This window comes from Cervus canadensis, chromosome 18 (assembly GCF_019320065.1).
Source record: "Cervus canadensis isolate Bull #8, Minnesota chromosome 18, ASM1932006v1, whole genome shotgun sequence".
Classification (NCBI taxonomy): domain Eukaryota; kingdom Metazoa; phylum Chordata; class Mammalia; order Artiodactyla; family Cervidae; genus Cervus; species Cervus canadensis.
The window spans coordinates 18,737,235-18,753,549 of NC_057403.1; the positions used below are offsets into that span (position 1 = coordinate 18,737,235).

General features: G+C 52.1%; 2 protein-coding genes across 4 annotated transcripts in view; one reads left to right on the plus strand and one right to left on the minus strand.

Annotated features, from left to right (window-relative positions):
* STRN4 (striatin 4) overlaps nucleotides 1–2,815 on the minus strand; it is a 24,846-nt gene extending 22,031 nt beyond the window's left edge. For both annotated transcript variants that reach the window (XM_043435406.1, XM_043435405.1), the window contains exon 1: nucleotides 2,488–2,815. In XM_043435406.1, the coding sequence (XP_043291341.1) occupies nucleotides 2,488–2,778 (291 nt within the window). In that variant the 5' untranslated portion in view covers nucleotides 2,779–2,815. The remainder of the gene's footprint in view (nucleotides 1–2,487) is intronic.
* LOC122420339 (fukutin related protein) lies at nucleotides 2,380–12,590 on the plus strand. Of its 2 annotated transcripts, none has more exons than XM_043435407.1 (3): nucleotides 2,380–2,431; nucleotides 3,928–3,989; nucleotides 8,645–12,590. In XM_043435407.1, the coding sequence occupies exon 3, from the start codon at nucleotides 8,684–8,686 to the stop codon at nucleotides 10,169–10,171; it is 1,488 nt and encodes a 495-aa protein (XP_043291342.1). In that variant the 5' UTR covers nucleotides 2,380–2,431; nucleotides 3,928–3,989; nucleotides 8,645–8,683; the 3' UTR covers nucleotides 10,172–12,590. The 2 variants fall into 2 exon arrangements, with proteins under 2 accessions (XP_043291342.1, XP_043291343.1); XM_043435408.1 differs by lacking the exon at nucleotides 2,380–2,431 and adding an exon at nucleotides 2,946–3,613.
* The last annotated feature ends 3,725 nt before the right edge of the window (nucleotides 12,591–16,315 follow it).

Here is a 16,315-nt window from a genome sequence, read left to right on the forward strand (position 1 = left end):
AACACAAAGATATATAAGTACATGAAAATAAGTCACAAAATGATGCACGTAATAGGATGTAAATGGCAGGAGGAAAAGGGGACGACAGAGAATGACATGGTTGGATGGCATCACCGACTCGATGGACACGAGTTTGAGCAAGCTCCGGGAGTTGGTGATGGACAGGGAAGCCTGGCGTGCTGCAGTCCATGGGGTCACAAAGAGTCAGACACGACTGAGTGACTGAACTGAACAGGATTTCATATATTACACACACAGAGCTGAATAACTTTTATAGCAATAATAGAGTTTGGGGGAGTGGATCTTTCCCTTCGCACTCACTTGGGTGTATGTGTACATCTATACACACAGGCACTTCTGAGATCCTTGAAATTTACTAACGTAACAGAACAATAACAACAACAAAAGAGTACAAAGTTAGTTACACTGGAGCCTGGACAGAGGACAGCCCACTGGGCACAAACCACAACTTCTGCTCAGACTCCAAGAAGGATCACTAAGTGCGGGGAGCACACACCTTTCCTCTTGTTGGTCTCGAAGATGAGGCAGCGGGGTGGTGGGTGCTGCGGGGCACCCTGGTCTGATTATGACCGCCGGGATGATCCTGGGAAGGTCACCGAGCTTCCCTGAAACAAGCTCGTCATCTGTCCTGGGTATCAGACGGGTATAATCCATGGGCTTGAAAGTCCACAGAACACCCCTGCCACCCACAGGCTGTGACCCTCGATACATTACTGACCTTCTCAAAGTCTCCACTTCCTCTTTCGATTATTTTTGAAAAAGAAGGGAAGGGGAATAACATCCCTCACCCTCCCAGAATGTTGCAAGCATTAAACGATACCATGTATTTGCCGTGTCTAATACAGTGTCTGGCCCATAATATGTACTCGATAAACAGCAGCTGCTATTATAATTGCTAAATAAGGGCAATGTCCCTGGCCCTGTCTCCACAATGCGGGTATTGAGAAGGTCTAATAAGATGTACCCTGGGTAAGCGCTCAGGAAGTGGAGATGGGATACCAAAGCAAGGGGTACTTACGTAAGGCTTTCTCTCCCACCCTAAACCCAAGCCTCAGCCACCACATAGCAAAGATCCCTATCGGGGTGGGAGAAGTGTGGGATGCTCTCTTTAGTCATCCTAGGGAGAAAATTCTAATCTGGTTATTTACTTGGGTCCTCACCTCAACCAGATACGAAACAGCAACTCAGAAGGGGAAAGACCAGCTGCTAGGAACTGACTTCTGCTAACAATGCCCCAATCCTCCAAATCCTCACCACTGGGATACCCAGGCTCCTCAGGACACTGCCAATCGACCCACACTTGTCAAGGTCACAAAATCCATCCCAGCTCCTCAGCCAAACATTTCAGGACACCTCCCTCCCTGAATCTACTCCACAAACCATATGATCCTTTCCCAGAAACTTCCACAAACACCTCCCACCCCAGGATCCTTCTGAGATGTTTCCTCTGGCGGTCTCCCTGCTCTACAAAACGGCTCCCCCTGCCATGCCCCAGGTCCCCCGATTCCTCCTCAATGTCTCCATCCCACCACCCCTCTCCACGGCTGGCCAAGTTTGACCCTTCCCTACTCCAGTTCGGGGGCTCTCCATCTGACATCCCACACACCTCCCATCTCACGGCGGGGGCCCCCACGCCTCCACATCCCCAGTGTTTCAGCTCTCCGTTCTCTTCCAACACAGGCTCCTGGCTCATATCCTGGCTCCATCCGTGTTTCCAACGCTGAGACCCCTCCAGGCCTGCCAGGGCTCCCCAAAGTTTCCTCCTTAGAGGAGAGGACACACATCTTCACGGTCCCCACCTCCCGCCCGGAGACCTTGCTCCGCATCCTTGGGAGTCCTCAACACCGCCGTCATTCAGTCCCTCCAGTCCAAACGCTCCGAAACACACACCCGTCCCGGGCTCCCTGACTTCCTCTCTCGACTCACACGGCTCCCCCGCCCCGCTCTCACCCCCGCCTGATCCCAAGGCACCCCCGACGCCCCCTCTCACCCACCCGGGGTCCATTGGGCTCCACCTCCAACGCGCACCTGGTCGGGGACGGAATGAGGAGTCCCTCGTGGGGAACCCTGGGAGCTTTCTGCTCACTCGTATACAAGACCCCTCCATCCTCTCCCAGCACCCTTAGCTGAGTTCTCCTGGGGTCCCCTGGGGGCCCTGAGGCCACTCTCTCAGGAACCTTTCCGCCGGTCGGTTCACTCCCACTTCCACTTCCAGCAGGCTCGGGTCCCCCGCGCCGCCTTCCCCCGGCGACCGCGCCGGGGCCCCCTCCCGCCGCCGGCCGCCCGGGTGCCCTCTGGCCGCCCCCTCGGCCGGCCCCTCACTCCGGCTCCCGGCCGGTCGCCGTCCCCTCCCGCCCCCCCGGCCGTCCCGGCGGCCATTGCTCCAAGATGGCGGCGGCGACGGCGGCGGGTGAGGCCGGGCCGGGCCGGGCGGGCGGCGGTCGGGGGTCCTGGGGCGGTGCTCACCTGCAGCTCGGCGCGCTCGGCCTCCCAGCGGGCCTTCTCTGCTTCGAAGCGCGCCCACTCGTGCTGGATAAAGTGTAGGATCCCGGGCAGGCTCAGGGGCTCCGGTCCCGCCGCGGGACCGGGGCTGCCTCCGCCGCCGCCGCCTCCCTTGGCAGCCGGGCCGGGCCCGGGGGCGGGGGCGGGGGCGGAGACCAGGGCCGCCCCCGTCGGGCCGGGGCCCGCGCCGGAGCCCAGCGGGCGGCAGGAGGAGGCGGCGGCGGCGACGGCGGCGGCCGCTCGCTCCTCCATCATGGAGGCCCCGGGGCCGGCCCGCGCGCCCGCTGTGCCTCGCGCGCCTGCGCGGCCGCGCCAGCCTTCGCGCGCGCGCTCGGTGGGGGCCGGGGGGGCGGGTGACGGGAAAGAAGTCGGGCGCGCGCCTCGCCCACCCGGGTCGACCCCGAAGGCGCGCGCGTGGGAGGGGGCGCGGGGCGGAAAGGGGGCGCGCGCCCAGAGGAGGGCAAACGCGACCCAGGCTCCGCGCGAGGGTCGCCCCTGGGAAACGCGGTATTGGGGAGGGGCCGCTCTCTACCCCCCTCCTCCCGTTTCACCCCAAAGAAAGACTCTAGCCCTCTCCAGACCCAAATAGCACTCTCCTCCACAATGACTGTCACTCTTTGAGGTAAAGAACGACCACCAGGGGTGGTTTCAGCAATGGCCCCATCCCGATTTCTGGCCCAGGTCGGTTGTCATGGTAACTCCTCCCATTTTGGAACACCCTTAGCCTCCCCTCCCTTCCACCTTTGTGGTTATGGAGCTCCAACTCTCTCCTGGCCCTGCACCAGGAAGAGGTTGCTAAGGTAACCCAAGTCCCTGGTGGTCCTTATGCTCCTACCCTCATCGGTTACTATGGCAACCTCACCTAGCACTCAGGTAGAAAGGACCCCAGCCCCAAGGACACTGCTGAGGGAAGCAGCTCTTTCCCAGCCCCTCCCCCCAGCCACCCAGTTGGCATTACCATGGTAACCATCTCCCCCTTTCCCATCGTGGGAGGTCTGTGGACCAAACCAACCAGGTGTTTTTATTTAGAGGAGATGCTCTGCTGAGAAGTAGTTGCTATGGTTACAAGGCCTGGACCATCCCCAGAGAGGTGAGAAACAAGCAAAGCCAAGTCCTGGTTACTCTGATAATGGGGGCAGTCCCCCTTCCAGTGACCCTAAGACCCACCAAGGTAAAGGACATTTTAAGATTGTCTCTCAGGATGGAGTGGGTCTAGGGAAGGGGTTGTCATGGTAACACCTTCTATCACTTCTAGTCTTACCTTTCTGGACACATTTATGAAAGAAGGGGTGCTTATACGTTGCTATGACATCCTTCCCATCTCACTTTTATAGGTGAGATGAAATTGTATTCTATTGTGTGAAATTGACTGATTTGAGGTCTCCTGGTTTCTCCTTCCCTCAGCGGTGCAGCTGAGCTGGGCTGGAACCGCCCCCCCGAAGCTCCCTCATCCTGCAACCTAAGAGGTAAGAAATCCCTCAGTGTCACCAGCACTCATGTGGAAACTGCCCTTGTCCCCAGAGGTTTCTCCACACATCAGATGTTTTCTTTATCCATCACATTACCATTCTACAGATGCAGCCTTTGAGACTCAGACCAGGTGAAGCCTGGCCTGAAGTGAGTATAGATCCCATTACACTGTTTCGTAGGCAAGGGCAGGACAGTCTCAGCTTAACAATCCTCTCCTCACCTGACCACCTTTTCTCTTTCATGCCCCCTTTTGTTTTCCTGCTCTGTCTGTCAGTTGTTGGCAGGGATTTTATCTGTCTTCCAACCTCTGGAAGGACCTGCCCAACCACTGTCTGGTTGGTCCCGGGTCTCCAGAACACAGAGGACACTCAATAAATATTTGTTTGTTGAGTAACGAGTTGAATTAATTAATTAACAGGCCATATTCAGCTTTGAAAGCACCTGTTAGGTGAGGACTGGGGAAAGAGGGTTGTCTTACTGAAGATGGGCTGAGAGTCGGACTGTCTTTGTGGACCCAAAAGAGACAGCCAAGTTTATTGGCTAAAATCACAACTCTGAAGCCAGCTTCCCCATCCAGTCTTGGGTTTGCCACTTCCCGCTGTGTGACCCGGAGCAAGTGTCTTCACCTTTCTGTGCCTCAGTTTCCTCATCTTTCAGTGTGATCATAATGTGAAGATTAAACGAGTTAATATCGGTAAAATGCTTAGAATACGGTCTGGCACATCATGAGTGGCTAGAATTGTTGATATTATTACGATCCTATTATGATCTTTCAGAAGCCTCGTTTCATCCACTTTGCCCCAGTGTTTTTGAGTCCTTACAGTTTTTGAGTCCTTACAGTTGGGGAAGCCAAGACCGATCTTGTCACGGTACTAGATGAGTCCTCCCTCTTTCTTCGCTGGTCCCATCACCTCCTCGTTTGACTCACACCCACTGGTCTCTGAGAAACCAGCTTCTGTCCTGTGTCCTGTTGGGTGCCTCCTGGCCCAGAATCAGCCAGACAGTGCCTGGTGAGAGTCAGGGCCCGGGGATGGAGACCTGAATTCTGCTCCCTCTGGCCTTCCTCTCTCTGGGGCTCAGGTTCCCCATTTGAATAACAGGAATCAGTCATTCTTTCCACGCAAATTTATTGAGTACCTGCAGTGGGCAGGGTACTGAGCCATGTTCTGAGTATACAACATGAAACAAAACAGACAAAACAAGACACAAGATAAGGCGCATCTACATGAGAACTACTAGGAGAGGAAAAAAGACATAGGAAGTATGGGGGTGATAGGGTGAGGTGTTTTAAGTAGGTTTGCCAAAGGAAGGGGCCAAGATCTGATGGCTGGTGGGGCGGGGGTGGGGGGCATGCAGCTGCTGCCGGGCCGGGAGAGTGTCCAGGCAGAGGGAACAAGTGAGTGCTGCAGCTGAGGTCTCCCGGGTGTATCTGGAGAATGGTGGTCCACGTGACTGCAGCTGAGTGGGAGAGGGCAGGGATCATGTGGGGCCTTGTGGGTCGCAGCAAAGACTTTGGCCCTCTCTTTGAGTGAGTCTTCAGCCACAGAAGGTTTGAGAGCAAATGCAGGCAGGACAGGATCTAATTCAAGGTCGAACAGGATCCCTCTGGGCTCCGAGTGGGACCCAGACCATAGAGGACAAGGGTGAAGCAGCAGGATGGTCTCTCTTATGTTTTTGTAAGCGAAGCTAAATGGTCCTCAATTTTTAATTTTTACTTTTTGGCCACACGGCGGCATGTGGGATTCTCAGTTCCCTGACCAGAGATAGAACCCGCATTGGAAGCGTGGAGTCTTAACCACTGGAGCACCAGGGAAGTGCCAGGATGGTCTCTTTAGAACTGTTAGAAGATTCTGAAACCACCTAAGGGTCTGTGCTGTGCTTCTGTGTACCTGAGTGCTGAAATTCTCAGGTTTTTAAGACCCCGAACATTCTGTGGTTTCAAAGTTTCCTCCCCTACTGTAACGTGCGTTGTCCACGCTCAGGAGTCTTGTCTGTCTCTTATGTGTCCACGGCTGGGTCCCCAGTGCCTAGGACAGTACCCTCTGTGTTGTAGAGTTCCACAAATAGATGCTGAAGGGTGGGAGGAAGGAGGGGTCCCTGGAAGGTCCAGAAGGCAATTCCAAGGTCCTGAAGAATAACAAGTCACCTGAAAGTGCAACGCAGATTCTTAAGCACCATCTGAATTGGATCAGAGAAGGACAAGCAGGCCTGGATGACTGAAGGGGATGGGAGGGTGTTCCTGGTGGGTGAAAGAGAGGAGACGGGGAGACCAGGGCAGGGCCCCAGGTACATGGCCCCAGTGCAGCCCTGGGGACCTGAGTGGGCTGCACAGAAACCATGCCCCCGGTCATCATCATTTCCCCAAGTACATTTTCAGTGTCCAGCTGCATGCAAGGAACACAGCGGTGATTGAGACAGCCCTGGCTCTGTCCTCTTGGGGCTCACAGTCTAGTGGGGGCAGACAGACCCATTCCCAGAGAGGGGCAAACCAGAACAGGCAGCCCAAAAGCTCTGGGAGCCTAGAGGGAATTTCTCACCCAGCCGGTGGTTCAGGGAGGGCTTCCTGGAGGAGGGGGGCATCTGAGCTGAAGCCTGAACATAAACAGGAGTTCTCCAGAGGAAGAGAGGCATGGGGAGAAGGTGTTCAAGAGGAGACTCTTCCAGGCAGGAGGAACAGGATATGCAAAGGCTTAGAAATAAGCCTGTTTGGGAATTCCCTGGCGGTCCAGTGGTTAGGGCTCTGAGCTTTCACGGCTGTGGGCCTGGGTTCAATCCCTGGTCATGGAGCTAAGCTCCCACAAGCAGTGCAGGATGACCAGAAAAAATTTAAAAACCATGTGTGTGTGCAAAAAAAAAAAAAAAAAACCATGTGTGTGGGGGGTGAATAAGACCTGTTTGCAGCAAAGCCCAAGATGGCTTAGGCTCAGAATTCGAGGAAGTGTGGCAGGAGATGGGGCTGGGCAGGCAGGTCACACCTTGTGAGACATTGTGAGAAAATTAGACTTTCTCCCCAGAGCACTAGAGAGCCATGGCAGATTCTGAGCAAGAGAAGGAGAGGTCAGCGTGTGGTTTCTGCAGACCCCTGTGGCTGCCATGAAGAAGGGACTTGGTCAGGAGGAGGCTGAGTGGGGATCTGGGTGAACCTGGATTGAAGCAGGAGCTGGGGGAATGAGGAGGAGAGGTCAGAAGTACTCAGGAGGGAGGAAGACTAGCTGGGTCTCTAATGTCCCCCTTTCTGGGAAGGATTGAACCTAAGATGATCCTTCGTGGGGAAACTGTTTCTTGAGTATCTGCTCAAAATGGGGCGAGTTAGCTATTCCTTGTATGCTGGAAACCACCCAAGCCTCAAGTTGTGATGGGGATAGGGAGACAGCGCCACCTGGGGGTTGCCTAGAAATGTGACCAGTGAACAGACAATGGGGGGTGCTCTATGCAGCACAGCCTTTCCTTTGGTGCAGCCCACTCTACTTTTTTGGGGGTGGGGAGGGCGGCTTCCCAGGTGGCTCTAGTGGTAAAGAACCTGCCTGCCAATGCAAGAGGCATAAGAGACACAGGTTCAATCCCTGGGTCTGGAAGTTCCCCTGGAGAAGCAAATGGCAAACCACTCCAGTATTCTTGCCTGGAGAATCCCATGGACAGAGGAGCGTGGCAGGCTACAATCCATAGGGTCACAAAGAGTTGGACACGACTAAAGCGATTTAGCATGCACGTACTCTACTTTTTAAAAAATGATTTTTTAATTGTGACAAAAGACACATAGCAAGATTTGTCATCTTAACAGTTTTCAAGCATATAGTTTAGTAGTTATGTATATTCATACTATTGGGGAAGCAATCTCAGAACTTTTTCATCTTGCAAAACTGGAATTCCATTCCCATTAACTAACAATTCCCCCTTTCTCCTTTCCCCATGGTCCCTGGTAACCACCATCTACTTCCTGTTTCTGTGAGTTTGACCCATTCCATTAAAAAAGAAAATTAATTAGTGGCTAAGGTTATAAATTGGAATTTCTGACTTAAGAAAACTTCAAGCTTTTCTTGCAAAACCAACCATCTGGCTGGTCATCAGGAAAGAGATGGCCAGATGGCACAGGATTTGAGGAAGTGAGAAGGAGACAGTAGGGGAGAGGGGCTTGGTGACCACAGCTCTGACCCCAGGGCCACAGTGTGGGAGGGAAAGGAAGGAATGATCTGGGGTAAGAGCAGAGAATGAAGAGGTCTGGGCATTTGTAACTGAACCCGAAACTGAAGAAACTGACAATGAATTAAAGGGTGGGATTGAACAATGAAGACGGGAAGGTGGTTCATTTGATAAAAACTTCCTGAGCATCTAGTGTGTCCCTGGCTCTGGGCTGGGTGGCCGTGTGGACCCAACAGTGACCAAGACAGGCTCCGGACCCCCCTCACACAGCCTGGTCCCTACTCTTAATGAATTAGAGTGGTAAGCTAGAGTCGGAGAAGCTGGGGGGAGGCTGAAGGAGACCAGAGGGGGTTGCATGACTCAGCCTGGGATCAAGGAAGGCTTCCTGGAGGAGGAAAAGTCAGAACTGAAGTCAAATAAAGAAAGGGATGGGAGAGGAAGACAAGGCTGAGGATGGGTGGGGGAGTTTCTGACAACAGCTCGTCTCCCATTTTATTGCCCCCCACCCCAGGATACCCCGGAAGCCCAGCTAGGGCCTGACTTCAGCCCCATGCGGCTCACCCGCTGCCAGGCTGCCCTGGCAGCCGCCATCACCCTCAACCTTCTGGTCCTGTTCTACGTTTCATGGCTGCATCACCAGCCCAGGGGCTCCCGGACCAGGGGCTCCCGCCGTGGATCCGCATCTGGCCCCCGCGTCACCATCTTGGTGCGCGAGTTTGAGGCCTTTGACAACGCAGTACCTGAGCTGGTGGACTCTTTCCTGCAGCAAGTGCCTGCCCAGCCAGTGGTAGTGGTGGCCGACGCGCTCCCCTACCCGCCCCTGGCCCTGCCGCGCATCCCCAACGTTCGCCTGGCGCTGCTCCAGCCCGCCCTGGACCGACCCGCCGCAGCCTCCCGCCCGGAGACCTACGTGGCCACCGAGTACGTGGCCCTGGTGCCCGACGGGGCGAGGGCTGAGGCACCAGGCCAGCTGGAGCGCATGGTCGAGGTGCTCCAAGCGGGCGGCGCACGCCTGGTGGCCGCTCCCGTCGCTTCGGCCAACCCGGCCCGGTGCCTGGCCCTGAACGTCAGTCTGCGGGAGTGGACCGCCCGCTACGGCCCAGCACCCTCCGCACCGCGCTGCGACGCCCTGGACGGGGACGCCGTGGTGCTCCTGCGCTCCCGCGACCTCTTCAATCTCTCGGCGCCCTTGGCGCGGCCCGTGGGCACCGGCCTCTTCCTGCAGACCGCCCTCCGCGGTTGGACGGTGCAAATGCTGGACCTGCCCTTCGGCGCGGCGCGCCAGCCTCCGCTGGCCACGGCCCATGCGCGCTGGAAGGCGGAGCGCGAGGGGCGCGCACGACGGGCGGCGCTGCTGCGGGCGCTGGGCATCCGCCTGGTGAGCTGGGAGGGCGGGCGGCTCGAATGGTTCGGATGCAACAAGGAGACCCCGCGCTGCTTCGGGACGGTGGTGGGCGACACGCCGGCCTACCTGTACGAGGAGCGCTGGACGCCCCCGTGCTGCCTGCGCGCACTGCGCGAGACGGCCCGCTACGTGGTGGGCGTGCTGGAGGCGGCCGGCGTGCGCTACTGGCTGGAGGGCGGCTCGCTGCTGGGGGCGGCCCGCCACGGGGACATCATCCCGTGGGACTACGACGTGGACCTGGGCATCTACCTGGAGGACGTGGGCAACTGCGAGCAGCTGCGGGGCGCCGAGGCAGGCTCGGTGGTGGACGAGCGCGGCTTTGTGTGGGAGAAGGCGGTGGAGGGCGACTTCTTCCGCGTGCAGTACAGCGAGAGCAACCACCTGCACGTGGACCTGTGGCCCTTCTACCCCCGAAACGGGGTCATGACCAAGGACACGTGGCTGGACCACCGGCAGGATGTCGAGTTCCCCGAACACTTCCTGCAACCTCTGGTGCCCCTGCCCTTTGCCGGCTTCGTGGCGCAGGCGCCCAACAACTACCGCCGTTTCCTGGAGCTCAAGTTTGGCCCCGGGGTCATCGAGAACCCCGAATACCCCAACCCGGCGCTCCTGAGTTTGGGGGGAAGCAGTTGAAGCTGCCGCGCCTGCTCCTGGCGTGCGGAGAACATTCGGGCACAGGGCGCTGTCCTCTGCTTCATGCAGCTGGCGTTCGGTGGGCGGGCCAGGGATGCGAAACCGCCCAGCCCCGGATGTCAAGGATGCGCCCTACCCAGGAGTTCCAGAACCGGGGCTCCGGGGCTGGGACAGAGTTTTGGAAAGAGAAGGATAGTGAATGTAGGTTCTGGGGCCAGATGGTCTTGTTGCAGTTTTTCTGTGCCTCGGGTTTCCTTCGGTACTCCGAGTGAACCCTACGGGGTCTAGCGCAGAGCCCAGGGCACTTGGCTGTTGGGTTGCTCTCGCCACTAGAGGGCGCCCTTGTCCTACCTTGGGGCCAAGGCGAGTGTACGCTCAGAACCTGTGTTCCACCAGCTTTCAGATTTCTTGAGCCTTTGGTCTTCTGTCCGGTCTCTTGCGCCTGACTGCACAGGATAACAAATCCGCTCCCCACTACCCGCCCTCCCTTTTTTTTTTTTTTTCTCAGAAAATGACCTCCTTCCCTCCTGGACGAGCCCTGGGGGGTGCATGCTGCTATTCACCCCATCTTGCAGAGAAGGAAGCAGGCTCAGAGCTCAGAGGTGCAGATATGGTTCTGGATCCCAGCCCCAGGCCCCTGAACTGTGTTACCTCATTATTTTAGCTCCCTGCACCTGTTCGCCCACTCGCAAGGCAGGGTGAACAGTCCTCATAGCTCACATTTACTGAGCACTTACTGTATATCAGGCTTTGTTCTCAGCATTTCACACAGAGTAACTGACTTATCCCTCACCTCCACCGTCTAAGGTGGGAGCTGCTATTATTTTGATTTTACAGAGGAGGAAACTGATAAAGTCACTTGTCCAAGGTCAGACAGCTTGGGAACTGTCAGAGTAGGGGACTTGAACCCAGGCTGTCAGTCTGGAGACTTCACTGCCGTTGCCCACATCGTCTTTGCGGATGTGGTACCCCAAGGTGGGGGCTTGGGGAAGCCAAACCACTTAGCAGGTCTTACGGTGGCAGCCTTCCTCTGGTGATCAGGCACCTCAGAGGAAATCCTTTTTGGGCATGTACCTCCAATATGTGTATTTATTGCTAAATTATATCCAGGCACTAGTGGCATTCTGTATATTAGTAATACAGCTCAAATTATTACATTTTAAAATTAAAAAATAAATAGGGCTTTGTTGACCAGCCTTATCTCAATGACATGTCCTGCACACCCCTTGAATATGTGCTCTTGGCTTTGAGAGCACAGGCTCTGAAAAGGGAGAGGCCTGGGTTCAAATCCAAGGACTGCTGCTTGCTCCCACTATGAACTTGGGCCACAAGGGACTCTGCTTCCCTGCACCTCACTATGCACCTGAGAAATAGGTAACGGTGATCCTTGACCCACAGGAGTAAAGGGGTTGTGAGTCAGGACCAAGTGTGTCTCTTGTCTTTCTTTGTGACCTTAGGCAAGTCACTGCTTCTCTGATCGGGTGGAGGGATTGGTGATCTTGCAGAAGTGTGAAGCCCGTGGAGGAGAAAGCTTCACCAGCAAGAGAAGATAAATGCCACTTAGGGCCAGTCTCCAGAGGCTCAGACATCCCAAGCCTGACTTCTTATAATGCAGCCTCTGTTTCTAACCACTGAACCTGCCAACTGCTGGCAATCTGTTGGGTTCCCAGGGAACATCCTGGAAGCTTAAGGGGATGATTCAGGTTATCGGTGCGGCTGGACAGTGTTCTTGGCTCTCTGCGCAGTCCAGGGAAACGTCTTGTATGCAGGGCACCTGCACACAACGAAGCAGGGGCCCTCGTCACATACTGTCCCAAACGTCCCACCAGGCATTCATGGAGGCCTGGTGATATTCAAAATATTTTGCAACTGGTATGGTAATATAAATATATAAATCAACATATGCATCACATTTTTACAATATTTTCTAATTCTACAAATGATAAAAATTATCTATATATCCATACTTCTTGTTGCCAAGAACCTAACTTGAAGCTCAAATCACTCAAGTTATTGTAATGTTTTGTTTCATTTAGAAATTGTTAGTGTGACTTCTTGATCAACACAGCTGTATATGCATATATATACATAAAATATATGTACAGATATATATTTAAAACAACCTTTTCTTAGCTGTGGTTCGAGAAGGGAACCACATCAGATGCTTCTAGCAACTTTCCATTAAATGAGAATCATTCGAAACTTGAAATCTCAGTAGATAAAGAATTTCTCTTAGACTCAAACTAGTGTGTTGGTATTTTTTTTCGAACTGTTTGCAGTTCCTGAACTAACAGCAATTACATTTGAGACTTTTCTAGTCCTTAAAATATTGTGTAATCACTTTGTCTGTTCAATATCTTTATTATCAACTAAGTAATGGGATGACAGAAAACCCATCACAACAACTAACTTGAACTAATAAGTTTGTTACAGTATGTCTTTTTGAATTGTACTGCTTTCTCAATTACTCTTATATGGTTCACCAGCCAGAACAGAAGCTTTCTCAATATTGTAACAACCCCTTCCACACTAGCACAAATGAAGGAAATTTTAGCCTTACTTGGAAAAACCTGGTTAAGAATTATCCAAGCCCAGAACTAGACTCTCCTTGGGCAAACAAAGTCCTTTTTGGACGGTTTTCACTGGTTCTGAATTTTCCAGGAAGTGCAACTGCCATGTAAGATGAGGGAAGCTTGTATCAGGTTTTGTTCAAAACTTGGCCAGGGATTGTCAACAATATCAAAAAATCATGTTCCACCGGGTTCTCAGTAACTCAACACCTACGCTGTGTGTTTACAGCCGACTAGGCAGCTGCCACTTTACAGGTGTAAATGTTTGGTTTCTCTCAGCTTCTGGGGAGGTGGCCCCACATATCTGCATATTGAAATACACATTATACATTTTTACCCTTTTTTAAAAAGTTTTTGTTTATTTGCTTATTTTGGCTGCACTGGGTCTTCCTTGCGGTACACAGGCTTCTCTTATTGTGGAGCACGGGCTCTAGAGTGGTCGGGCTCAGTAATTGTGGGCTGGCCTAGAGTTAGTCACTTAGTCGTGTCTGACTCTTCACAACCCCATGGGCTGTAGCCTGCCAGGCTTCTCTGTCCATGGAATTCTCCAGGCAAGAAGCCAAGGTAGCCATTCCCTTCTCCAGGGGATCTTCCTCACCCAGGGATTGAACCCGTGTCTCCTGCATTGCAAGCAGACTCTCTCCCGTCTGAGCCATCAGGGAGGGAGGGTGGCCTGCCGCAATGTGGGATCTCAGTTCCCTAGTCAGGGGTCAAACCCGTGTCCCCTGCACTGGAAGGCGGATTCTTAACCACCTGACCACCAGGAAAGTCCCAAATTCCGATTCTTTTATTTCTTTTTCTTACAGTTTGGGCAATATGGGATTGTTTTGTGTGTGTGAAAGGATTTGTTTTTTGAATTTTTATTTCTGATCCAAATATAGTTGATTTACAGTGTCTTGTTAATGACTGCTCTGCAGCAAAGTGATTTAGTTGTACACACACACACACACACACACACACACTCATGTCCATTATTGTAGGATACTGAATCTAGTTCTCTGTGTTGCATAGCAGGACCTTGCTGCTTTTTGGAATCATTTTTAATATCAGGTGTGAGTGGGTTACACTACCTATGAACCTCATTTCGGGAGAACCAAGAGGACTTTCCCAGAGCTGACATGCAAGTCAGCACAAGCGCTGGTGTGGCCATGCCTGTGGTTTAAACACAAAAGCATTAACTTACGGGTTATTAATTCATTGGTAAATGGTCCCTGCCAAGAGTCCCTCTTTTTTAATTTAACTTTTGTGTCCCTGTGCGGCATGGGGGATCTTATTTCCCAGACCAGAGATGGAACCCATGCCTCCTGCAGTGGAAGTGCAGAGCCCCGACCACTGGACCACCAAGAGTCCCCTATTATGCTGGCTCTCCTGGGGGACCCCCTCCCTAGATCTCCCCCTGACCCAGCAGCCCAGGACTCACACTAGGCATGGTGGGAGGAAAGGGGGTCCGTGTCTTGGTGCCTGTCAGATGGGCCAATGCGTTTACTAAGGAGCGTCTCTTTTGTGTATCACCACTGGACATTACAGAATATTTGCTCTGAAAAGTAAATAGCACACAAAGACATGTTTACAAATGCACCTTTATGCACAGCAACTCCCAACTGGAAACTGCAATGTCCTTGAACACATGAAATAAGATGTATACATCCGTACAATGGAATAGTTCTCAGTGATTAAGCTGGACAGGGGGAGGAATGAACTACTGATACGTGTGAAAACATGACTAAATCTCTAAAGCATTATGCTGAGTCAAAGGAGCTGATGCAAAAAGCTCCATACTGTACAATTCTGCTACTGTGAAATTCTAAAAGAGACAAAAGGAATCCTTCAGGATCAAAAATAGATCAGTGGTGGCTGGACCCTGGGGTGAAGGAAGGAAATAACTGTAAAGGAGCATGAGGAAATCTGGGGAGGCAGCGGGAATACTGTGTTTTGTGGTGGTGGTTTTTCACGAGTGTAAGTATCTGCCAAAACTCATCCTTCAACTCCCCTGGTGGTCCTGAGGTTAGGACTCCAAGCTTCCACTGCATGGAGCACATGTTTGATCCTTGGTCAGGGAACTAAGATCCCACAGTTCTCGAGGCAAAAAACAAACTTCCTCCCATTGTGTGCTTTGATGGATGCAGTTTATTGTATGTAAGTTATACTCAATAATGTTGACCGCCCCAGAAAGCAGAATTTGGCCATTACATATTCTTTATATGTACATGTATTTTCTACATAGATTGTATATGCAATTTATTACGTATGTAGGTGTTTATCTCTTTAAACAGCCATCCCTCATAACCCAAATCTAATGCATTCCCCCAAAAGCATGAAATAGAAAATTGGAGAATAAATAACTATTTCAAGTGAGGAAAATAAGACACCTCTATCTCCACCCCAAAACCCCAAATGATTTCCTTAAATATCATTCAACACTCTTATCAAATACTTCTAAAACCACCCACTAAAGATTTTGGCAAAATAGAAAACATTGAAAACAATTAATTTTTCAACTCAATGAACTCATTAGTGGCTATGTTTGTGCACAATACAGTTTTGTTTTTTTTTTTTTTTCACAATACAGTTTTGCACAGAATCAGATACAAATCTTTTCTGGGTCACCCACCAATGATCAGGAGATGTAACTAAATAACTCCGCAGAAAGGTCAAAGTTGCAAGATAACATTTATAATTGGATCCACATTGGTGGTGCCTCCAGGCACCAGCTGAAGTCTACACAGCGATCCAGGAAGGGGAGGAGAATATCAGTCATGAGTAATATGCTTCAACAGCGCACAAGTCAGGATCCTGTTAGAACACGTGAGTCCTGATTGCTATCTTCCACATCAGGGACTCAAATAGGACTGCCAACAGTTACACAGCAAGTTTTTTTTATTCAAACAGCAAATTGGGATTTAAAAAAAAAAGAGCAGGCCATTATTTTAGGGTAATGAGACTTAAGATATTAAGAGGTAGGGACTTCCCTGGCAGTCCAGTGGTTAAGACTTTGCCTTCCAATGCAGGGGATGTGGGTTCCATCCCTGGTTGGGGAGATAAGATCCCACATGCCTCGGGGGCCAAAAAACCAAAACAGAGGCAGTACTGTGACAAATTCAGCAAAGACTTAAAAAAAAAAAAAAAGATACCAAGAGGAAACTGCATTACTATGAAGGTGGTTACAGTGGGAAAGGAATTTACCACTGGTAGTACACAACTTTTAACTAGAAGATAACATACCGAGGGGAGATAATACCACGTATTGTGTACCAGTTAATGTTTTTCCAGCTGTTTACATCTGTGTAACCATCAGTCATATCAAGATACACATTTTCTGTGTCATAGAAAGTTGCCCTCAAATTTCCTGGCAGTCCAGTGGTTAAGACTCTGAGCTTCCAAGGCAGGGGGCACAATTTCAACTCCTGGTTGGGAACTAAGATGGCACATGCCCTACAGCTTGTTTAAGAAGAAAGTTCCTTTCTGCCCTCTCCAAACTGACAGATCCTCATGTAAAAGTGCAAGTCACTCAGTCGTGTCCTACTCTTTGGTCATGCCCTACTCTTTGCGGGTCGCAGTCCATACAATTCTCCAG

Excerpts from the sequence above, each read along its gene's own strand:
- LOC122420339 (XM_043435407.1), top strand. The coding sequence starts at position 8,684 with ATGCGGCTCACCCGCTGCCAGGCTGCCCTGGCAGCCGCCATCACCCTC.